This window comes from Pseudorca crassidens, chromosome 9, assembly GCF_039906515.1.
Source record: "Pseudorca crassidens isolate mPseCra1 chromosome 9, mPseCra1.hap1, whole genome shotgun sequence".
In the NCBI taxonomy this organism is placed as follows: Eukaryota; Metazoa; Chordata; class Mammalia; order Artiodactyla; family Delphinidae; genus Pseudorca; species Pseudorca crassidens.
The window spans coordinates 14622289-14646450 of NC_090304.1; the positions used below are offsets into that span (position 1 = coordinate 14622289).

General features: G+C 51.8%; 2 protein-coding genes across 5 annotated transcripts in view; both read right to left on the bottom strand.

Annotated features, from left to right (window-relative positions):
* The window catches only part of CRY2 (cryptochrome circadian regulator 2), a 33681-nt gene extending 32844 nt beyond the window's left edge, over positions 1–837 (bottom strand). The window contains exon 1 of one of the 2 annotated variants that reach the window (XM_067749286.1): positions 589–836. In XM_067749286.1, coding sequence (XP_067605387.1) covers positions 589–803 — 215 coding nt within the window. In that variant the 5' untranslated portion in view covers positions 804–836. Of the gene's footprint in view, positions 1–588 lie in introns of both variants that reach the window. The other variant, XM_067749285.1, reaches the window with a different exon arrangement.
* A 10978-nt stretch (positions 838–11815) lies between these two features.
* SLC35C1 (solute carrier family 35 member C1) lies at positions 11816–19112 on the bottom strand. Of its 3 annotated transcripts, none has more exons than XM_067749295.1 (3): positions 19007–19112; positions 16862–17388; positions 11816–13620 (listed from the first exon to the last, which is right to left on the bottom strand). In XM_067749295.1, exons 1-3 carry the CDS (start codon positions 19036–19038, stop codon positions 13061–13063), a joined length of 1119 nt encoding a protein of 372 aa, XP_067605396.1. In that variant the 5' UTR covers positions 19039–19112; the 3' UTR covers positions 11816–13060. The 3 variants fall into 3 exon arrangements, with proteins under 3 accessions (XP_067605396.1, XP_067605398.1, XP_067605397.1); XM_067749297.1 differs by lacking the exon at positions 19007–19112 and adding an exon at positions 18762–18921; XM_067749296.1 differs by lacking the exon at positions 19007–19112 and adding an exon at positions 18716–18825.
* Positions 19113–24162: the final 5050 nt, after the last annotated feature.

Here is a 24162-nt window from a genome sequence, read left to right on the forward strand (position 1 = left end):
AGGATGGTTGAAAAAATGGATTCAGACAAACCACAGGCTTACAGATGACCTTCAGGAGCACAGCAATGCGCTCTTTACTTGAAGAATGCAGGCATCTGCCGTGCTATCAATTCAGAAACCTATCCCTGCCCTCACACCACAATAGTTCCTGTCCTCCCCCTTCCCCCGCCCCCAGTACACCCCTAAGAGCCTTAGACAAGGAGTCCCTGTTCTGCCTCTCACTGGCTGCAACTCCTTGAGCACGTCAACTTTGTGCCTCTAGGGCTCAAGAGTCTCATCTGTACAATGGGGATCATGATCTGTCCCACAGGAATGTCGTGAGGACCAAAGAGGGTAACACGCAGTGCGAGCGCGCGGTGTCAGAAGCTGAGCCCTGGTCCACCCAGGCTATTACTACGGGGACTAATTGCTTCCCTCTTCCCGACTTCTCCCCTCTGGAGACTCGGCTCCGTCCCCCTGCCCCACCTCCTTCAGGCCGGGGTCTTTCGGCAGAGGGGACTGGGGCCAGAGCCTCCCTTTCCGAGGATGGGTGCCCCAGAGGCAAGGCTGCGTCCCCCGGGCCCGCGAACCCGCCCCGGGCCCCCTCACCTCCATCGGTTGATCCCGACTGAGGAGGAGGCCGCGAACCAAGGGTCGAGGATGTAAACGCAGCGCATACAGTGCGCCCCGCGCACGGCCGCCTGCAGCGCCGGGTTATCATGGAGCCGCAGCCCCTTGCGGAACCAGTGCACTGAGGAAGCGCCTTCCGCGCGGGCCGCTGGCGCCGGGACCGCCACTACCGAGGTAGCCACAGCCGCCGCCATCACCGCCCTGACTGCTCTGGCCACCGCTGCTCCGCCCCCATAGACACCACGGGCTCCGCCCCCAGCCCGCCCAGTGACCTATGACACTTCCGTTCCTCTCTGGGTCCCCGCCCCCCGGACCTGGATCCCATCTTCTATTGGCTGGGAGCCTCTCGCCCGGCGATTGGCTCTGAGGCGCCCAGTCTGACCCCGTCCCCTCACGTTCCCACCATGTGTGGGCTCGCTGGGGAGGAGCCGGAGGGCTAGGCGGGTGACGCAGGCTGGCGCTCTCCAGAGAGATCTGGGCTTGGACCGAGTCCGGAGGTACTGTGGATCCCAGGCTTGCCGCTGGAAGCTGTGTAGGCTGGCGGGGTTGCTGTGACTCCAGAAAGTGAATTACACGACGAACAACCGGCCGTCCTACATATTCATCGTCATCAATATCATCATCTACCTCACTCTATATACATCATTAAAACATTCTACTGCAGCCGCCATTTATTGAGTGCATTATATATGCCAAGCAACATGATAATACCCTTACATTGACTGTGCCATTTACTACTCAGTTCAGCCCAGTTGCATTCATTCAACGAACCCTAGTGAAAGAGCTGTTCTTATTCTCATTTTACGGACAAAAAAAACTGAGGCTGCCGCAGGGTGAGTGACTTGCTCAGTATCATAACGCTAATAAAAGGATTCTACCCCGATTATTGTGAATCCGAAGCTTCTGCTTTTACCTACAAAGCTATACTTGCGTCTGCGGTGAGCAACGTGGCATTTACAAGCGGTAGAGTTCAAAGAGTGGGGAGAAGTGCCCTGATGTGCAGCAGTAGAAGGTTTGGGAGTAGGGGCTGGAAATGTAGAGGACGTGGGTTGAGATAGTAATTATGCCATCAGATGAGTTTTGCTTTTACTTCTATGTTGAGTAGACTCAGTGGTACCACTGTATGCAAAGCACTGAACTGGAGTCTGTGTGGGATTCAGAGATGTGGAGGACACTCCCCATTCCTCCCAGGGGAGCCAGGTGGCGCCCTCTTCTCCTTCTGGAGTCTAGCACAGGGCTTGCTGATTGACAGAATGAGTGAATGACAGGAGAAGCATGTCTTCTCCACAGTGAAGTGTTGATGATGGACTAAGCTACCCTAGTCAGACTGGAGCTCTGGGGGTTATCAAATGAAGAGTCTATCTCAGTTTGTCCCTAGGTTGTGCCCATGCTCAGAACCCTTCCTGAACTTGGGAATGAGCAGTGAGGAATTTAGCAATATAGCTAGCAATTTAGTGGTGTTGATTGGCACAACTCTTAAACCAGTGTTGTTGCAATCCTAGGGTCTCTCATTGCCAGGGCTTTGTACAAACTGTTCCCTCAAACCTGGATCACAGGCCACACTCCACCCCCTTTCTGACTCCACTTTGTCCTGTGTCACTGCTCAGTGTAGATATCACTTGCCATCTGGTCCCAGCCTACCTAGTGACCCATCTCGTTCTGTGCTTCTTACCACTGGCCTTAGTACATGGTACGGGAATTTCTTACTTGTCTGTCTGCCTCATTAGCCTATAAATTACTGGAGGGCAAGGAATGTGGCTCACTTACAGCTGTATTTCCAGGGTCTAGCTCAGTGTTTGGCACTTTATGCTTGAGGATTATTTAGTAAAAGTTGGACAGGGACTAGAATCTCAGGTTGCCAGGAACCTTAATGGTCTATCCCAGTCTGGACCCTGTCGTCATTTTTGAATCCCCTCTCCAAATGCTTGCTGAACGAAGAGATGCCACCTCTCATTACTTTTCTTTTTTTAAAAAACATTTATTTATTTAAATTGAGGTATAGTTGATCATTTCTTTTGAGATTTTGTGTTCCTCTCTCCTACCCCCCATTTTTTTAAAAAAATTTATTTATTTATTTGTTTGTTTTTTTTGGCTGTGTTGGGTCTTTGTTGCTGTGCAAGGGCTTTCTCTAGTTGCGGTGCGCGGGCTTCTCACTGCGGTGGCTTCTCCTTCTTGCGGAGCACAGGCTCTCGGCACACGGGCTGCAGTAGTTGTGGCACGTGGCTGCAGCAGTTGTGGCACGCGGGCTCAGTAGTTGTGGCACGCAGGCTCAGTAGTTGTGGCTCGTGGGCTCTAGAGAGCAGGCTCAGTAGTTGTGGCACACAGGCTTTGTTGCTCCGCGGCAGGTGGATCTTCCCAGACCAGGGCTCGAACCCATGTCCCCTGCATTGGCAAGTGGATTCTTAACCACTGCGCCACCATGGAAGTCCCCTTCTCCCCTTTTTTCTCCACAAGGTTGATGCTCTACTAGGAATGGAACAGAGAGTGGAAGGAGATCGTTCTTCCCTATAGCCTCAAAGATGGGTATTCTTCTCTTTTTCTCCTCTGAACTCCCACGATGCTTTCTCTATAGACCATGAGCTACATGAGGGCAGGGACTGTGTTAATCTTGCTCATCAGTGTATTCCCAGAACCTGGTTTGGTACCTGACATGTAGTAGGTGCTCAATAAATAGTTGCTGAGTGATTGTCATTTATCTCTTTCTATTTTTTTTGGTTGACATGTCTTGCAAGTTTATTTTAAACTATAGGTTCCTCTTCGTTCTCTCTTTTTTTCTCTTGGCAATTTATTTGTTGAGGAAATAGGGTCATTTTCCCTGCAGAGAGCCCCACATTCTGGGTTGTTCTCATTCATTGCGTCTCTGAGAATCATTTAACATACCAATCTCTAATCCTATACTTCCTGTTAATTGGGAGTTAGCTCCAGAGCTTCATAAGAATTCAGGATTTTTTTTTTTTTGGACAAGGATACCTTACAAATGAACTTTCATTGGGGAGCAGACACAAGATATCAACTTGTTTCTTTTTTTTTTTTTTTTTTTTGCGGTACGCGGGCCTCTCACTGTCGTGGCCTCTCCCGTTGCGGAGCACAGGCTCCGGACGCGCAGGTTCAGCGGCCATGGCTCACGGGCCCAGCCGCTCCACGGCATGTGGGATCTTCCCGGACCGGGGCACGAACCCGTGTCCGCTGCATCGGCAGGCTGACTCTCAACCACTGCGCCACCAGGGAAGCCCGATTTAGGCTCTTTATGTTGGGTTTTCTAGCATCCAGACTTATAAAGTCACCCAAAGAAAAAGAACAAAATGAGGAGGAATTGATGCCAAGAACCCCAGGTCAAGGAAAGCAAAGAAACACAGGCAGGGAAAACCCTCATTGCCTGGAAGCAGGAGACAGACCAGCTCAGCAGGAGAAACGACCTTAACACTGGCCACTAGGGCCCCGAACAACGTACTGAAAACTACAGGCGAGAGGCGTGTACAGAAACTGCGTCGCCTTCCCTGTGGAAGAACAGTGAAAGCACTGTCTGGGGCAGGGGTTCTGCCTGTCACTGCCCATCTGCAGGCTAAAGGCTTCATGCTCTCTCACCTTTCTCCCCCAATGCCATCACCTCTTTGCATGCTAGAATGCATTTTAAAAATATTAGACTCGTTGAATTGTATGCTTCGAACGAGTAAATGCATTGGTGTGTGAATTATAGCTCAATAAAAGACGTTTAAAAAAAATTTATTAAGAGCCTTCTCTGCAATAGCCTCTTTACCAGTACTGAGGATTCAGTCGTGAGCAAGAGAGTCCCCATTCCTGCTGTCAAGTACTTTACAGTCCAGTGGGGGAGACAGTGCTATGGAGGAAATGCCCAGGGGTGGGATCTTATTGCCATAGCTAATGTCTGTGAAGCACTTACCGTGTGCCAGGGACCTGCTCAACTCGTCTGATCCCCATGACAATCTGTGAGATACATCATCTTCTTGTCACTATTTTGCAGGTGAGGAAACCAAGGCACAGAAAGGTTAAGGAACCCATGCAAGGTTGCACAGCTAGTTGGTGGCAGAGCTGGAATTTAAATCCAGGCAGTCTGGCTCTAGGGTCCAAGTTGGGTGAATAAAGGAGGGCTTCTCTGAGGAATTGGTGTTGTCCAGGTATTCACAGTTGCCCCCTTCTTACCATCTGCTCTGTCTTGACCAAACTTTAGTCAGGCTTCTCCCTTTCCTACAGGCCCCTGGACTCTGCTTGCCCCAAGCCTGAGCAAGCACCGAAAAAGTAGAATGTGCCTCCCCTTATCAGCTTCTCCTGGGAACTGGCTGACTAAAGCCAGATGTTTTTCCTATCAGATCCCATTTGTCACTTCCCATTGCTTGTCTGTCTCCCCTCCATAGATTCTGCTTGCCTCCTCCTTTATCCTAAAAGAGAACAACCTTTCTCTTCTTGATTTTGAGATGCTCAAAGATTTCTGAGACTGGTGTGTTCTCTCTATTGCAGTAGCCTTTCTTTCTAATGAACGTGTCTCCCTATCTACGTCCAGATTTGTTTTTATTGGACAATGTTTGTGCTGAGATCTGAGGGGCTAGCAAGTGCAACTATGTGGAGAAGGGAAAAACACTGCTGTGGGTAAAGAAAACAGCATGTACAAAGGTCCTGAGGTGGGTAGGAGCATTAAGCACTAGAAGAATTAAAGACTAGATGCTAAATGAAATGAACCCCAGGTCAAGCACCCAGGTTCCCTCTATCCTTCCGCTCATCTGTCCTCTGGTGTTGGCTCCTTCCCTCAAGGTGGCAAAATGGCTACAGCAGCTCCACCCACCTACAGAATGCTTCCTTTGTAAGAGAGAGGAAAGTCTTTAGGGAAGCACCCCGTCAGACCTCTCCTCAGGTCTCATTGGCCAGGATTGCACACATGGCCTTGCCCAGGCCAATCTGATATGATTTAGACCGATCACAATTCACCCCTGGGGTTTGGATGGAGCTGGCCTCAGGGAAGCAAGAGTTCACCTGACACTTGAACAAAATGGGGGCTCTTTGGTCCAGAAGAGGGGGTTATTGGTGAACAACCAAAATTCCTCAGGGCTTTTAATCATGTTAATAGAAGGTGCAAATGGCAAAAGATGAAAAGAACTCAGTCGTGTCTCCCCTGTTTGAAACTGTCCATTTCACCACAGCTCCCATCCAGCTCACCTTCCTCATTTGCGTTACTGGTGGTCCCCATTGCTGTCTTTATATCAGGAGTTCACTCCTGCGATAAATAAGTGTTCACCTTCCCTGTGATTGCAGCGGGAGGGAGGGAGCAGAGAAGGCAGATGAAGGCGGCAGGGATGGATGCAGCAACAGAGCCCTGGCGTCTCCAGCTCCTGCCAGGGCAGATCCTTCCCACCCAGCGGGCTGGAAGGCTGCTCTGGGCAGGTCTCAGAGCTGAATCCACAGGGCCTGTGTGGCAGAGGGGACAAAGTCCTACCATTTTTTTCTGCCGTGAGCTTCCATCTAAGAATCACAGCTGCTGTTTATGTAGCAGATAGCGTGCTAAGCGTGCAACACGCATTATCTCATCCAGTCACTGCACTGCCCTCTGGTGTAGGAACTATCATCGTCCTCTCTCTACATATCAGGCAACTGAGGCTCAGAGACATCAAGTCATTTGCCTATGGCCACACAGCTAGGAAGTGGCCAGGAAACTGAGTCTGCAGAAATGTCTTCTGACTCACGCAAAGACGCCCAGCCAGCACATGGCGGAGCTGGGATTCCAACTAAGGCCCAATTGCCTAGAAGTTGAAAACTGGTGGCCAGAGGGGCAAACTAGTTTTGGAAATTAGGAATTTGGGGCCTTCTGCTGGGTTCACTGGCCCCCAGTTTGCTATAGGCTCCACTAATCCCTGTTGACTCACACCCTGGCCTCTCCCCTTGCCTGTTATTTGCCTGGTCTCTGGAGAAGGTGAGAACCTTCATGTTCTTTTTATGCCCCCTCACCTTCCCACAGAGTCCGACTCAAGTGAATGTGAGCTCTTGGTCCCAGGACAGAGCTGGAGGTCTGTGTTTGTCTCTGTTGACCCCATCCCACCAGGTTTCATGGGAGTTGAAAGCTGAGATCGATGAGATATGGTTTGGGTTCGGGTTCAGCTCCATGCCCATGATGCTGTTCCACAGCCCAAGTTCTGTTGGATAGATTGAGTTGGCTTCAGGATCCACTGGTTCACTGGGGTGGTGGCTGAATTGATTTTACTGTTTTAGTCATTTCTTTCTATCTGAGATTCAGTGCAAAGTGATCCTGCTTTAAATCAAGGTTATTAAAGGGGGGTTAGGATTACCTGAGATGAAGGTGTAAAGAGACTAGCTCAGGCCCTGCATATAGCGGGCACTCACTAAGGACCAGGGGAATGAAAAATGAGGTAAGGCAGGGACCCTGTGCATAGTGACCTGGGGAGGAAGCAGAGAGAGGCTCGCTAGCTGGATGGAAAATCATATAAGCCTTCTGGGGCTACAGAGCAGCCTGGAAGCCGGACTGCAGGACTGGTAGAAATGCAGGCACCCCCAGTGAGCCCCACCCTCACACCACAGGCTCCTTCCACCTGGCTGGGGCTCACCTGAGGCTATTTCCTCCTCCCAAGCCAGCCTGTACCTGGACAGAAAGCTGACGGGGAGTGGCAGTTGTAGAAATAAACAAAGCTCACCCGAATGAGAACAAACAGGCTATTTATTTGGAGCCTGCTATCGCGGGGGAGTCAGCCACCATCACTTGTAATGTGGCAAAGATTTGAAGGCAGGCAGAGGAATGGGAAAGCTTTACAGTGAGAAAAGGCAAGGCTTCAGGAGGCTGTTAAACTGATGGGGAAGCTGGAGGTGGGCTAACTACAAGGGGGCCAGGGCGCCTTATGTGACTGGTTGGTCCTTAGCTGGAAGTAGGGGGTGCGGGCCAAAATAGGGAAACAGGCAGTCATTCCCCAGATCCTGACTGTCCTGGGCTCACGTCTGTGGAGATATTGGTTTGGGTTCCAGAGCTGATTGCTGCCGAAGCTGTGGGTCAGAGTTCTATTGTCATATATGGCTTGGCCAATGTCCATTTGTATGTTCAGTCTCACTGTGCAGAGAGGGAACCTAGCTCTGTGATTTGGGTCACGTTGCTAATTTCTCTGTGTCTTGGTTCCCTCACCTCATCTGTGAAAGGGGGATGTTAATAGTACCCGGGTCAAGTGCTTAGAATAGCACCTGGCATGGGGTGAGTATCTAACAATTGCTAGCAATAATAATAGTCATGGTGATTATTATTATTTCTAAAAACGATGACGATGATGATGCTTAGTAGAAAGGGCACTGGCCTGGGAGGAGGGGTCTGGGTTCTATCGCACTGCGGCCTTGGGCAAGCCTGTCAGGCATTCTGAGCCTCAGGCTTCTCTGTGGAATCTGGGGCTGGACTCTGATTTCCCAACTCATTCCTGGCTCTCATGTTATAAATTCCCCACCTGTGCTCAACAGGTGCCGGACATCCTGCTGTCGTCCCCACGCTACTAACCACCCCTCCCCGCCCCACACCACCCATAGCCTTCCTTCACCTAAGCTCCCAGCACACCTGGACCAGGTGCTTCAGTGCAGCAGGCTCTGCTGTCCCATTTCAGCTGGTTTCAGGTCCTAAATTTAGCCCTTTCACAGGAGCCAAGGTTTGGGGGGTGGGGGGATGGGCTGGGCGAGGGCTGCATCTGGTGAGGCAGCTGTGGGAAGCAAATCAGACAGGGGGGCCAGCAGGGCTGAGTACCACACTGTTTTGTCATTGGTGTCCCGGACTAGTCATTTGACCCTTTGGGGCCTCAGTTTTCTCATCTAGTAACTAAATTTCATGTATGTTGACTCCTTAAATCAACATATTATCTCTTAATTAGAACAACTTTCTTTTCTTTCATATGAGGAAAAGGATCAGAGAGGTTAAGTGATTTATCTAATTCATTCTCCTCACAGCAGCTAGAGGGAACTTTTTAAGCTATAAACCAGTCATGGCACTCCCAGTGGCTTCCCCAGGCACTGAGAATAAATCTCACCTCCTTGCTGTGGTCAGTAGGGTGCTCCCCGGCTGGAACTTGGTCTCTGACCTCCTCTTTTTCCACCCCATGGTGAGTGGAACCAAAAGGAGCCAGTGTTTCCAAGTAATGTCAGAAAGTTGCCAAGTCTGTCTCTTCCTCCTTTCCTATTCCTGGGATTTTTTTTTTTCTTTTTTTTTGCGGTACGCGGGCCTCTCACTGTCGTGGCCTCTCCCGTCGTGGAGCATAGGCTCCGGATGCGCAGGCTCAGCGGCCATGGCTCACGGGTCCAGCCGCTCCGCGGCATGTGGGATCCTCCCAGACCGGGGCATGAACCTGCGTCCCCTGCATCAGCAGGCGGACTCTCAACCACTGCGCCACCAGGGAAGCCCGGGATTTTTTTTTTAATACAAATTTATTTATTTTTATTTTTGGCTGCATTGGGTCTTTGTTGCTGCATGCAGGCTTTCTTTAGCTGTGGCGAGCGGGGGCTACTCTTCGTTGTGGTGCGTGGGCTTCTCATTGTGGTGGCTTCTCTTGTTGCGGACCACGGGCTCTAGGCACGCGGGCTTCAGTAGTTGTGGCTCGTGGGCTCAGTAGTTGTGGTTCGCGGGCTCTAGAGTGCAGGCTCAGTGGTTGTTGTGCACAGTCTTAGTTGCTCTGTGGCATGTGGGATCTTCCCAGACCAGGGATTGAACCTGTGTCCCCTGCATTGGCAGGTAGATTCTTAACCACTGTGTCACCAGGGAAGTCCTTATTCCTGGGATTTTTGTCCCCTGGGAATAGCTGGTTCCCCAACTCTGCTCCTACCCGCCTGGACTTCTCTCTGGTTCTGGACCACACCCAACTCTTCCTTCCTCAGGGCCTTTGCATGGGCTGTAACCTCTGCCTTGGATGCCCTTTCTTTAGCTCTTCCTATGGCTGGCTGCTTCCCATCATTTGGGTCTGAGGTTAAATGTGCTCAGGGAGAGGACTTCTCTGATTCTTTTGTCTAGAGAAGGGTCCCTTCTGATATTCTCCATTTTGGCTTTTTTGTTTTCTTCATTGTCCTCAACATGCTGTATTTGTTTACTTGTTTTCAGTGTCTTGTCCACTATTTGTCTCCCTAGTGCCTGATGCATAGTAATACTCCAAGAGATTGTTGTTTGTTGATGTTGGTAAGAACAATAGCTCACTGCATTTCCAGAATGATGCTGAGCATTAATTCACAATCATTTTGTGTGGCAGGAGGGACAAGGATTATCCCCATATCTCAGATAGGAAAAGTGAGGCCTGGAAATGTTAGGGGACTTGCCTGAGGCCCCCCAGCTTCTAAGAAGTGGAACCCAGGTCTCCTGACTCCTGGTCAAGTGCTCTTCAAAAACAGAAGTGAAGGGTTTCCCTGGTGGCGCAGTGGTTGAGAGTCCGCCTACTGATGCAGGGGACACGGGTTCGTGCCCTGGTCCGGAAAGATCCCACATGCCGCGGAGCGGCTGGGCCCGTGAGCCGTGGCCGCTGAGCCTGCGCGTCCGGAGCCTGTGCTCCGCAACGGGAGAGGCCACAACAGTGAGAGGCCCGCGTACTGGAAAAATAAAAAAAACAAAAACAGAAGTGAAGAGCGACGCGTTCTGAAGCAGAGGTGCGTTGCAGCGTTGGCCCAGCTCACTGTTCCTAAATTCTCCATCTTCACCCACCAATTTTTTTTTGCTGGGCAGGCTGACTTCCACATCCCTGTCTTTTGTACCAGGCTTTTTTTTTTTATTGTTTGTTGTTTGGGGCAAGTTAAAATATATTTTCTGGGTTTTTTTTTTTTTAGTTGTATTCACCCTATTTCAGGTTATCTTTGTTGATGTCAGATGTGTATATGATGTTTATATGGTTCTTTTTAACCCTTCCTGGCTTTTTATTTTAGAGGAATCTTTGAAGAGAAACTCCTTCTTGATAGATACATTTTTTCTTTAGCAACTTGTTATCACTGGAATCAAAGGGAGAAAGTGATCTCTTTTTCCATTGGTTGTATTTATATGTCACGAACAAAAGACAATTTGTTCAAAAAAAAAGGGACAAGAGAGAAGGGGAACAGTGGGTTTGCAGGGGAAGGAGCACCTCTTCTGCTGCTTGCAGGGGAAACATTCCTGGAGGCGGTCTTGGCTCCTTTAAATACCATAGAGATGAGCTGGGGGCGATGGTGCTGACTGTGGGAGAGGCTGGGATGCTGGCACTGCGCATCTTTGTGCTTTTCTGCGTGGGGGTCTTGCACAGTAGGCTGTTCAGTTGTGTCCTGAGAGTTAAGGCTGCCTGAATTTTTTTCAAACTATTTAGGTTTTCCTTGAATCTTGTTCAAGAAAGTGCAACTAACATTAAGAATGTTATCTCAATTTTCTGATCATACAAAGGGTGCAGAAACGATTATGTCCCTTCTCTGCTTAAGGGACCTGGTGATGGTTTTAAAATCGTTTAGAATCAAGTCCAGATTGACCACTGCATCCAAGGCTGTTCATGCCATGGCCCACCCTCCTTTTCTATTCACCCTCCCCCCCCCAAAAAAAAACCTCTCACCACCCCCCATGTGCTCTTTCCTCAGCTTAACCTTGTTTCCTGGGCCAGTCTACCCTTGCTCCTGGAACCCCCTACTTGCCCAGTAATATTCAGTTCAAACATCTTGGCCCTTGTGAAGACTTGGTCTCTCCATCTTCTGAGACCTCAGGGCAATACTGCATCTGTTATTTGATGTGTGTTTCTATTCGAGACCCTTGAAGCAGATTTGGGTCTTCATACCAGTATGTTCTACCACAGTGCCTGGCACGTAGTAGATGCTCAAAAAATGCTGGGTACCTGTGCTCTGAAGGCAGAGACCTCCGTCTGAATCCTACTGCTGCCTCTTCCTTCCTGTGCTCCGCCTTGAGCCTCAGTGTTCTCATCTGTAAAATGGGGGATCGGCGATGGTGCCCACCTCAAGGCGCGTGGGAGGGCTGTGGAGATGAATGATGGAATAGAGGACTCAGCAGTGTCTTGCCTCCAGCAAGTGCCCAGTAAATGGCAACAAGCACCAATATGAAACCTGAGGTCTGGAAGGAGTCTTGGTATTTGAATCAACCCCTTGCTTGGAGGGAGAACAGATTCTTAGAAGGGCTGTCCTGCTAGAACCCAGGCTTGGCGATGGCAGGGATGAGCCTTCGTTCATAAATCCCAGCCAGACCCTGCCTGTCCCTTCTCGCTGCACACACACAGGATGTCTTACTCTGATTTTTAATTAAATCACACACAATTCAGGGCATCGGGCCCCACCAACCTCATTAGAAACCACCTGGGATTGTGCGGGGACGCGAAGAGAGTAGTCGTGAGAAGCTCCACTCTCCCCAGCCTTTCGTTACAGGCACTGAAGACATCAGGAGTTACCCCAGGGAGTTTCGTTCCACTTGGTGGAACAAAACACCCAACAGAAGGAACAGGAGTTGTGAAAGCCACCCTCAAGCCCAGAGGGTGTGGTGAGGGGAAGGGAAGATTCTTTCCTTCCCAAACTCAGGGAAGTTTATAATTGTTAGCTTAACACCTTCATCAAGATCAGGTTACAACACCTGCCCTGCAGGGACCTGGATCTTGGGGGGCCCAGCACAGCTTAGGTGGAAGGCTCTGAGCTGACCCTGGCTCCATCAGCATTCCCTGGAGAGGCAGAGTTGGGAGAAGCCAAAGCGGCTCCCTGCCTCCACTTCTGGGGGGCTGTTACCTGAGCCAGGTAGCTGTTTGTGCCAGGTGGCAGCTGCCCCTCAGGGGCAGGGGAGTGAGGCGGGCAAAACTGGTGTTAGCGACTGCGGGAGGGTGTTAACGAGCAGGGGCCTGGGCCAGGCTTGGTACCCCCGATCCTTCACCCCCTTGCACGGGGGCTGCTGGTCTCAATGCAGAGAAGAGAGAATGCTTGTTCATTTCCTCCCTCAGCCCAGCCTACACTTTCCTCCAAAAGGCGGCTGGTTTGGGGTGGGCCAAAGCTATGCTGCCTGCCCCGGGGCACAGAGGTGTGAGGTTTCCCAAATCCCAAGCCTGTGGTGGGGTCACACCCCCACCTCCCCTGAGTCCAAGTGAAGATGTAATGGCTTTGCCAATACTGTCCCTTAAAGGTTGTGGCCTGTCCCCAACCCCAAAGGTCATGTGGAGGTAGGAGGCCCTGGCAGGGGGACAGGAAGGGGTGCTGTCCCTCTCCTACTCCCAGAGAGCTGGTGCTCTTCCAGAGAACCTAACTGGCTCTTCCCATGGGGGTTCCCTCCTCCCTAGGGGAGGACAAAAACCCAGAAATAGGAAGGGGGGTCGAGACAGGTTTGGCAACTTTCTGACATCACTTGGAAACACTGGTTCCATTTCAACCACCAGATTCGCATCAAGTCTGTAAGGCCACTGTCTCTGGGTCCAGAGAGACACCTTCACTTCATTCATGGGCATTCTCCCTGGGCTGGGCCGGGCCATTGCAGGGTCTCCGGAGGAGCTCACACCTCCACGTTACTCTTCTCGTCCTCCTTGGGGCGGGGCTCCTCCTGAATCTTTTTCATCTCCCAGCCCCTGACCCAGGTGTAGGCGGAGGAGCCGCCCAGCACCATCATGTTGCTCATCCACCAGAGGAAGCTCTTCGTCTCCTCGTAGTAGAGGACGGCCAGCACCGTCTGGGCACAGGCTTTGGCTGTGCCGGACACGTTGTGGGTCAGGGGACTGGTGAACTTGATCTGCAGTCCTGTTACATAGCCGATGGCGAAGCCAAACAGGCCGCCCAGCGTCATCATGCCCCAGAAGTGGGCGCTGCCCAGCTGGGGGAAGTTGTAGAGGGCTGGGAGCTCCCCCAGCAGCAGGAGCAGGGGCAGAAAGAGGACGCAGGCGTTGACGTTGTTGTAGAAGGTCAGACGCCAGATGCTGCCGTCCACCGCCGGGAGCACCTTCTTGGTGTAGATGGCATTGAGTGAGACGCAGAGGCTTGCGAGCACGCCAAAAAGGGTGCCCATCCAAGACAGGGTACCCTCTGCGCCCTCCTGGTCCACACCAAGCCAGAAGCCACCTACAGTAGGGAGAGGAGGAGAAGGGTCGGGGGGGGGAGGAGGAAGGACAGAGAATTTTGCCACCAAAGTTCACAGACTGTGTAACGCTGTCTCCATCATCCCATCCTCCCTGCTCTTCCTGCGAGAAACGTGTGCAAAGTCTCCACTACATGCTAAGCACCACTCAGGGCTGGGGAAGCAGCTCAGGACATGAACCCTTCCTTACGGAGCTCACATTCTGGCAGAGGAGAGAGACATTAAAATGATTAAAGAAGTAATTTTAAAGAAGTAATTTCCCAATTACTTCCTTAATTACAATTGTAATGAGGTCCATAAAACAGTACAGGGTGCTGTGAGAGCCCATAACTGGGCGACTGTGCTGGCCTGGGGCACCTGGAAAGCAACATTTGAAATGAGCTCTGAAGGATGAGCACAGATACCGCGCTCAGTGGTTAAGGTGACCTTGGGAAAGCGACTTAAGGTCTCGGAGCGTCGGCTTCCTGGTCTGTAAAATGGGAGCCTACAATGGTTGGAAGCCCTTGTGGCCTGAGGTCTTTGGGGACAGTCACTCTTTCTGAGACTCTCATGTTGTGACATCTCCTGCTCACAGAGCCTCCATGGCACCCCACTGCCCCCCAAGTCTGCAAGGAGTCTCAGCCTGGCATGCGGGGCCTCCCACGCCCTTGCCACGATCTGTGTCTCTATGTCACGATCACCCCGAGTCCCCTCTCATCTCCCTGCTTCTCACACCAGAGCTCAGTGTCCTTGATCATTTACTGCACCAGAAACACCCTCCTCCTTCCTGAGAGATTCCACTCATTCTTCAGGGTCAAAGCCAGTCTCTCCAGGGGTGAAGTCTTTCCTGATATCCCCAGCACCCAGACCTCTTCCTGGCCTCCTCCTGCTGTGCTTTCCTTCAAGACCCTTGCCTGCCCTGGGCTGCTAGACACCTGCCCGTGGGGACAGTACAGTCTCTTTAGCTAGACCCCACCTTCCCAGAAGGCAGGGGCTGAATCTTACATGTTTTATCTCCCGCCACAGCAGCCCGCGATGTGGTTTTGGTGCCAGAGAGATTTGGGCTCTGATCAGGCTCTGCTATTTAGAGGCTGGGTGGCCTGGGGACAGTTTACTTAACTTCTCTGACCTCCCATTTCCTTCAGCTGTAGAGATCTGGGTCATGTTCTTGACCCTCCCACTCCAATCAATCTACTCTCCTCCTTGCAAACAGAATGATCTTCCTACAGTACAGATCTGCTCAGGTCCTGTCCTGGCTTAAAGCCCCTCTGTGCCTCCCCACTGCCCTCAGGAAACAGTCCAGACTCACTTAACTTGGGCAGCCTCATGGGTGCATCTTGCTCTGGCCCAGCCATGCAGAAATGCACGTTTTTTCTACTGACTAGAACATTCTCTCCTCACTCCTTCCTTATACCCATCTAGTACTTTCTCTGGAATGCCTGCTTAGATTCCTCCCTCCCCACTCCCCACCAGGGTTTCCACAGCACCTTTTGTGTCTCAATCCCAGGAGGCCTGGAGAGTCACCTGAGACCCATCTTCCCCCTCGAGGAGTAAGGAAGGAAGGGGAAACACTGCGGAGAGGAAGCCAGGTGCTGGGCCAGCACAGAGCACCAGCCTCCAGGGCGCCTGCCCCATCAGGCTGGCCAGCGAATGCACTTTCCCAGAAGCTATCTCACCATCTGCTACTTCGATTACTTTTTGGGACTTGGGCCTAGTTTCCCTAATGACTTCATTGGTCGGCATGCAAATTTGCCAACCAGGAGGTCCCTCCCACTCCACCCCTTATAGGGTCAGCAGGGCTGAAGTGGAAATCCCTGGGGCATTTGGCTAAGTGAGGCCTGGGAGCCCATACCAGCTCCCTTGGGGAGAAAGTGGAAGCAGCGAGCCCGATCTGCCAGGGGTCTTAGCAGCTCCCCCTCCACTCCAACCTCTGCCCTGCTCCCTCTCCCACCTTGGACCTAGACTGGGCAGCCCTAGGCCCTGAAGTGGCTCAGTGAGGGGAACATTTTCTAGGACAGGTGGCCTGGGATGGGCCTCTCCCCAGCAACCAGTGCAACTCAGCCTGAGACTCTGAGACACCAACTGAGAATATGTAGGTCAACCAAGATGAAATTTGCAGCACCAGGAAGAACCTGCACAGGTTCAAAGAAAGATCCCATTCCTGGATGACTGAGCCCCAGGAGGGCTCTGAGGGGGTGGGAAGCTGGGGGTGCTCTTACCTAATGGGCTGCAATAAAACATTTCGTGACGATGGAAATGTTCTGTCATCTGTGCTGTCCAATACAGTAGCCACTGGCTACACGTGGCGACTAAGCACTTGAAATGTGGCTACAGAATGTGGTAACAACACCTGCAACTGAATAACTGAATTTAAAAAATTTCACTGAAGTTGAATTGGAATAGACACATGTGGTCAGTGGCTGCTGAACCGGATAGTGCAGTTCTAACCTCCAGGGGACAAGAACAGAGCAGAGTGGTTAGAAACACAGGCCTGTGGGTCCGGCCAATCTGAGTTTGCATCCCAGCACGGCTACTTCCTAGCTGTGGGGCTCTGGGTAAGTGACTTAACCTCTCTGAGTGTCAGTTTCCCTGTTTGTGTAGAGTTGATCGTGGTGACGCTACCACCCAGGGGGTATCTGGGGAACACAGGAGATGCTGTATGCAAATGACTAGCACAATGTCCCCATCAATAATTGTTATTTTCTGAGGGTCAAGTCTGGGAAGACGGCTAAGTTATCTCAAAGCATATCTCTTGCCACTGACTCAGGCATTATTGTAAGCCTGCAAGGTCAGACGGTGATGGTATATTTATTACAAGATGCCATGTCCTCTAGAAAGAGCACTGGATGGGGAGTCAGGACACTTGAAGTCTTGAGAAGCAAGACAGTATAGTGGTCAAGTGTAAGGAGCCAGATTGCTTGAGATCAGATCCCACCTCTGCCACTTAGCTGAGTGATCTTTGACAAATTACTTAACCTCTCTGTGCCTTGGTTTGCCCTCTGTGAAATGTAGATTAGAATCCCATCTTGTTTGAAGGGCCCTGATTGGGCCCCTAACTTGCTAGGTGACCTCCAGAAAGTTACTTGCTCTCTCTGGACCCCAGACTCTTCCTCATATGACTGTCACGACAAGGGAGCTGGGACAGATAAAGTCAAAGGTGGTTGACAGGGTTATTCTTTAGGGTTTTGGCCCCCATCTTCCCCCACCGCCCACAGCCATTCCCCGTGGCCCTGGCTGGCCACTCACCAATGATGATGGTGCAGGTGAGCAGGGCATAGAAGGAGGTGGTTTGCTTGAGCAGCAGGTAGGAGAGCAGCACATTGAAGACGGTGGTGAGTGAGCGACCCACGTTGTAGAAGGCCACACCCACATACTTGAGGCAGAGGTTATTGAAGGTGATCATGCCGATGAAGACCACCGACAGGGGCAGGATGCTTCGGGCCACCCTGAGGTCCAGGCGCAGGGTGGGGAAGTCCATGGTGCCAGGGCAGCAGGTGGCCAGTGAGCTGAGGCCCTTGCACAGCAGCGCGGTCACCAGGCACTGGTAGAAGGTGACGAAGATGGGGGTGTCCAGCTGTAGGGAGGGGCTATCCAGTAGGTACTTGTTAAGGAACACCATGGAGATGGACGTGACCCAGTAGAGAGAGACTACCAGAGCGATCTGCAGTGCCCGCAGCACAAAGGGCTTCTCGTGGCTGGCCTCTGCCTCTCCGGAGGGGTCGGAAGTCCCCATCAGTGCCATGTGCAGGATCTTTGACCGCTTCAGAGAGGCCCTGTTCATGGTAGCAGAGGAGCTCGGTCACCCTACAGCCAGACTGATTTCCTGGAGTACGGAGCAGTGAGCTCACTTCTGCTTTCTGCAAGCTGAAGTCCTCAACTGTCACATGGTGGGTGGCCTGGAGGCCTCCCACCCTTCTCCTGGATGGAGAGGTTCTGCTCTGGGGTGAGTCCCACAACCTGCTGCCACCCTGAGGGGGTTCATGAGACAAGACACAGGGAAGAGGTGAGGGACGGGCTAAGGTTGGACAGAGATGACAGGTCAGGGGAGAAGGGGCTGGGACCTAGCAAGGAGGATTCGCAGGAAGGGGGGTGGCGGGGGAGAGATATGGAAGGAAAAGGGGGAGAAATGCAAGGCGGTGGTGTTAGAAAAGGGCGGGGGACAGCGTGGTGAAGAGGTGCTGAGAGAGACAGGCATGGGCTGCTATGGGAGAGAAAGGTTTGCAGGGTGAGAGGGGGAGGCATGCAAGGAGCTGAAAGGAGAGCGTGCGGGGGGGTTTGGAAAGAGGGTGCAGGCGAGGTCAGAGGCGCTCATGGCCCAGGTGCCAGTACAAGCCCAAGGCGCGCAGTCTTCCCAGGTGCCGGCCCTCGCTCCGCCCAGCAACCTCCGGACTTCCGAGGCCGCTCCCGCCGGCGAGGCGGGCCCAGGATTCATTTCCTGACACGCCCCCAACCGCCTCCTTAAAGAGCCCGCAAGCCCAGCGTCTCCCTTAAAGCCACAGCCTCAGAGAAATGGCCTTCGGAGTCGGGCTCGCGTCGGGTCTCTGGCAGCCCTTGTGCGCTCCCTGCCCGCAGATGGTGGTGCTGGTGTTAGATATCGGTAGCCGCGGGAGGTGCCTGTGGGTGCTAGAGCCTCGGCCCACTTCCTCCCCCCAGTGCCCCTCCTCCGCCCCTGCTCCACATCCTCTAGAGGCTTAACGCCCCTCGACTCGGCTCATCTGCAGGTTCACGTTGCCCCTCATCCCCGGGCAGGACTGCGTCCCCAGAGCCTTAGGACCACCCCGCGTTCCCCGGCGTCTAGAGAACCCCCGCCCCCAACCTACCCCGCGTCCCTCTACCTAGTCCCGCTCACACTTCCAAAACCTTGTTACAGTCTCCTCCTTCCCCCTACTTTCACCGCCCCCATCCCTCTCCCGAGCCGGAGACCCCCAACAGCGCCCCCACCCCACCCCACCCTACCCCCGATTCGAGACCCTTCCGGCGGCCGGATCCGAGCCTCAAGTCAGCACCCCATCCCCAAACACCTTCTTCAGGCCGGGCTCAGCCGCAAGCTCCGACCCCGGGGCTGGCGTTCTCTGGCCGCGAAGGCGACCCCGCTCTTACCCCCTCCTCTGCACCGGCCGCCGGCCCGCGCCACATTGAGCCGCACCTGCAGCGCCGCGCCCAGGGCCGCGCACGCGGGAGACTACTTCCTGATCCCAGCTCCGGGCGTGAGCGCCGCGCCAGCCTCGCCGGCTTGCTCTCCACGTGGACCCGGGGTGGCGGCGGGGCGACCCGGGCCGCAGCCTGACCTTGGCCCCGGGTTATCCCACCGGTCGTGGGAGCAGGCCCCCTTCTCTTTACAAGGCCACCCCAGACCCGGGTATACCGCCCAGGATCCCCGGCTCCAGTTACCGCGGCTTGCACGTCCCAGTACCCGACTGCATTCGTGGTCCGCTGCCGCGCAACCGGTCTGTGCTTCCAGAAGTGTGTTCGGGGACCAGCCGGGATTCTTCCTGCCAGCAGTTAGTGGAGGGTCCCCCTCCCCCTCCCAGGGACGGGGCCTGGGAAATGGTCACCAGCCTGGGCCGTCACTCGCCAGACAGCCGGGAGGACCGACTTCTTCCTGGTACCCGCTCTAGCACCAACGTTGGGTAGCTCAGTTCTCTGGCGTTATCGTCATTAAAACCAGGGGTCTGGACCGTACCAGTGGGCCTCAACCTCCTTGCTCAAAACCCTAGCTGATATGGTTGAAAGTGGAGACGACTATTTGTGTGTAGGATGTCAAATACCGTTTAATTAGTACCATTTGATTTATGGGTGAGATTTGCTTCGAAATATTAAGAATACTCACCCCCACCCCCCAAAATATCCCCAAAGGTTGATAGATAAAACAAGATAGGCAGTTGTTAAAGTTAGGCATGGGAACATGGAGGGTATAGGAGTCTCCTTACTTCTGTGTACATTTGAAAATTTCCATAAGAAAAAGGTAAAGCTTATGGAGTACATTTAAAGTCTCACTTGCTAACTGCATAAACCCTCGCCCCAGTTTAACACAGCCCTTGGTGGGCTATGGGAACTGGAAGGGTTACAGGGAAATGAGCACCAACCAACAGCCCCAGGGCAGGTACAGCCTCCGGAGGGTGAGCTCTGCCCCAGGCCTGTCCTCTTCCAACCGCTCTGGCTCTTGCTCTGTAATACCTGCACTGCCCCTTCCTCTAGAAATGGGACTTCCTGCTTCCTAGTTATGGGCTGGTCTCCAGGTGGAGGATGCCATCTGATCACCTTGTCACCTTTGAATCAAATTACCCTTTGGGGGAAGGAAAGACTTAAAGGGACTGAGCTGGTCCTCTGACCCCTACTTGGAGAGTCTCATTCCAGGGTCAAACTTTAAAGGTTGTGGGTTTCAGTTTATTAAGAGCAGCCCCTAGGTGCTCTTCTCTCTTAGGCCTGATATTTCACTGTGACAAACACTTTAACAGCAAACAGGGCAAACTTGTCTCTGAGAGGCCCTGGTTTCCTGGAAGGGCCCTTCTCCTTGACACGTTAACAGGACTTAATTTATCTGATGAATGTGCTGTCACCCGGATCCCCTCGGGCAGAGATATATACTGTATATAGGCCAGATGCATTTCACCAAGAGAGACCCAGGGACAGTCCACACTGGATGTTTGGGGCACAGTCTGGGCTCCCCATGTGCCAGGAGACCAAGGTGCATCCCTGTGTCCAATCCCTCCCCTTGTGTTGTACCTGAAATTCCACCATTAGCTTCACTCCCTTGGATTAAGGTTGTAATAGGCCACTACAGTAAATCTCATAGATCCCAATCCTTTTGTCTCTTTATATGAAGGAAAGGGGAAGTGGGGATGTTTCTTAGGGGTCTAAGGCCTCAGGAATTGTGCACTTTGCACGACCTGCTTTTGAATTTTTCTTAAGGAATGTAAATTGTTTAAACCATTCATAAAGGGTGATGTTTTAGGTCTTGTCAAGAGTAATTACCCAGGGTGTGAACTTGGTATGTGGCAGAACATAAGGTCATTAGTGTGGCAGTTGGGCCCTTTTTGGGTGTGGTCCTATTTTCTTGCCATGGCTGGGAGCCACTGATGACGTCAGAAGAAGACGATGTCTACCTGACAGGGTGAACAGAACTAACCTCCCAAGTGTGTGGGACAGTGGATCGGTAGCAGAAGGGCCTGAGAGCTCCTGGGAACACGCAGGTATTGACTCTCTCACCCCTGAGTTCAGCAAGGACTCCTGAGCCTACTCCATCTAGTGGACATCACTGTTTTCTACCAAAATTCATCCTCCCATTTGTCCAAGATAATTGAATGGTTGCCCAGCCAGAGAGCACAGTTCCTAGCCTCCCTTGTGGGTAGGTGAACCACATGACTCCATGGCTGGGGAACGGAGGTGATGTGTTGTACTTTCCAGGTCTAGGCCTTAAACGTTAGGTGGGCGCTCTTCCGTGTTCTCTCCTCCTCTCCCTATAACCTGCAACCCAAATGTGCCTATAACACAGCTGTTACCATGGAGACGAGGTCAATTTTTAGGGGCTGTGGGAGCAAGATGATGGAAAGAGCCAGGGTCTCTGTGTGGAGTAGAGCCACCCGCCAACCTGCCCTGCCTACCTTGAGAACAGTCGTTCTATGAGAGGGGAATCAACTTGCGTGCTATATACACCTCTGCAGTTATGACGTGGTCTCTTTGTTACAGCAGTTAGGCCTTTACCCACAATACCCATCGTAGTCTATATTCCCTTCTCCTAGAACATATATGTATTCTCTAGGCAAAATTAAGAAGGCATGACGTTGTTAGTCTGATCCCTCTCTCTCTTGCTTTTTCTCTCCCTCAGTTTTTTATCTATCTATCTAACCATTCATTCATTCATCCTGTTCCTATCCAGGACCTGGCACTATTCCTGCCACAAAAGCTGCTCAGTACCTCTTTGTGGAATGAATGAAAGTCACACCACAACTAGGAGTACCTGAAAATCAAGGCTGATTTGAGACCTTTATTGGCCCTATACCCTGAAAAGCTTATAAGTCTCCTCATTCGCCCTACATGTGATTCAAAATAAAAATTAATACTAAACTGTAAAATAAGTGTAAGGAGAGGAAAAAAATGTTCTGTTTTTCTCATGGTGATTGGAATATTCTTTGGAAAATAGTATATTCTTTCCAGGAAAAAAAAAATTATGCCTTTCCTTTGCTGGTACTTGTGGCAGACAGTAAGAATTGCCTACCCCAGGAGTTGGCAAACATTTTCTGTAAAGGACCAGAGAATAAATATTTTAGACTCTGTGGGCCATATGGTCTTTGTCACAACTGCTCAACTCTGCTGTTGTAGTGTTGTAACAAATGGGCGCTGCTGTGTTTCAATAAAACTTTATAGGGACTTCCCTGGTGGCACAGTGGTTAAGAATCCTCCTGCCAATGCAGGGGACATGGGTTCGAGCCCTGGTCCAGGAAGATCCCACATGCTGTGTAGCAACTAAGCCCGCACGCCACAACTACTGAGCCCATGTGCCATAACTACTGAAGCCCGCGCCTAGAGCCCGTACTCCACAACAAGAGAAGCCACCGCGATGAGAAGCCTGCGCACCACAACGAAGAGTAGCCCCCACTCGTCGCAACTAGAAAAAGACCACGTGCCGCAATGAAGACACATGCAGCCAAAAATAAATAAATAAACTTTATAAAGATAGGCCATGGGCTGGATTTGGTTTGCTGGTGTAGTTTGCTGACCCCTGGTTCACCCTCTATTAACTTAACCTTCTTTCTTACTAACACTACCCATATATTGTTTGTATGTCAATGTGTCCACCTAAAAATACTTATTCCCCAGACCTCCTTACAGCTAGATGTGGCCATGTGACATACTTTTGGCTAATGAGTTACAAGCTGAGACTTTCTGGGGAGGCCTTTGCTTTCTTGATATAGGTACAGCCTTTGTTGCCTCTTGTTCTTACATGTTCTGTCTGTAATGCAGACTTGAGGTCTGGAAGGGCAGCAGCCATCTTGTAACCATGAGACAAAAGATAGGAGGAAAGCAAAGGATGGCAGAGCAGAAGCAGGGAGAGGGCTTGCCTGAGTCCCTTGGATGAGCTGCCATCCAGCTCTGGGCTGCCTACTCCTTATTGCAGGAGATGAATAAGACCCTGTCAGTGTACCATTAGAGCACGGTCCACTATACTGTGTAATTAATTGTTGCTGGAACTCACGTCTAAGGTTCCAGGAAGGCCCGGGATTGGGTGGTACTGGGTCTGAGGCAGCAAGGGAGGGGATACAGTTATCTGGGATTGAATGCAAGCTGCAGAGCTGGAGGCGGAGTGGAGCATTCCAAAGGCAGGGCTCGGGGTGGCAGAGCCCACGTCAGCATGGGCAAATTCCAAAGCATGAGATGCATGGCCAGGGACTGTTCACAAAGGAGTCCCAACATGGGGGAGGGGGTTCTGCATGAAAGAACGGGAAAACTGCAGAGGATTAGCAAAGAGCTGGCTCTCTTTAACAATAACGTCTACCGGGGACATCACCTCTATGCCCGGTGCTGGCTTCCGGGAAGCACCTAGCTTGGGATGGTGCGGGCCTTTTTGGTTTTTCTGAGGTCTAGGATAGCCAAAAGCATTACTCCCCAAAGTTCCTGTAACGTGCACCTGGATAATCTCCAAGCGGGAGTGATGTTTTCCCCAGCTTAGCAGCTAACCCTTGGGGAGTGAGTGACAGAGCCAGTCCCTCCTGGGGGAGGGTGTTTTACTAACACTTAACACTTATTGGAGGTGGCTCCACGCCAGGGTTTTCCGTATACAGCACGCAGTCTTCGCAACAACGCTGTGAGGGATAGTCTCTTGTTCTAATCTCTAATTTACAGATGAGGAAAGTGAGACCCCAGACATATTGGGTCACTAGCCCAAGGCCACCCAGTGAGGAGGTGAGAGCCAGATTTGAACCCAGACCAGTTTGTCCGCTGAGCTGAAGTTTGTCCTGTTCCATGAGTTCATCTCCTCCCGAGCCCGGTTTCCTGACTGGTCTCCTAGGACACTGGTCCTATGGAGTGACCCTGGCATTGCTGCCCTCTGTCCCGTGGTTTGTTGGAGGGCAGATATGTGCCTCGGGCTGCATTGTCCCAATCCCCAGGGAACTCTCCACGCTGTCACTCGAGAGCCCTCTGGTTGATCCACTATCTGATCTTTTTCTCTAACTTTTTCACCTATTAGTTTCATCTCCCACATGAACTGTAAACTCCTGGTGGCAGAGAGGGTGTAGCTAACAGTTATATGGTAGCTAATCATTATCAGGCACTGCTCTGTGCCATGCCTTGGCCTCAATACCGCATGGTCTCATTCCTCTAAACTCATAATAACTCTTTGAGATGCTATCTTATTATCCCGTTTTATGGAAGAGGAAACCGAGGTCCAGAGAGATAAAGTAAGTCGCCTAAGGTCATAGAGGCTTGTAAGTGGCTGAGCTGGGACTTGAACCCAGGTCGACTGACTTACTCACTTAACTATTAACTTTATTCTGCCTCTCTGTTTGTGTACAGCACTTTGCAGTTTACAAAGCATTTTCAAACAC

Coding starts and splice junctions, on each gene's coding strand:
- SLC35C1 (XM_067749295.1), bottom strand. CDS start 19,038: ATGCAGTCGGGTACTGGGACGTGCAAGCCGCG. Junction 17,389..19,006: donor ACTGGGACGTGCAAGCCGCG/GTAACTGGAGCC, acceptor TACCATGAACAG/GGCCTCTCTGAAGCGGTCAA. Junction 13,621..16,861: donor CACCTGCACCATCATCATTG/GTGAGTGGCCAG, acceptor TCCCTACTGTAG/GTGGCTTCTGGCTTGGTGTG.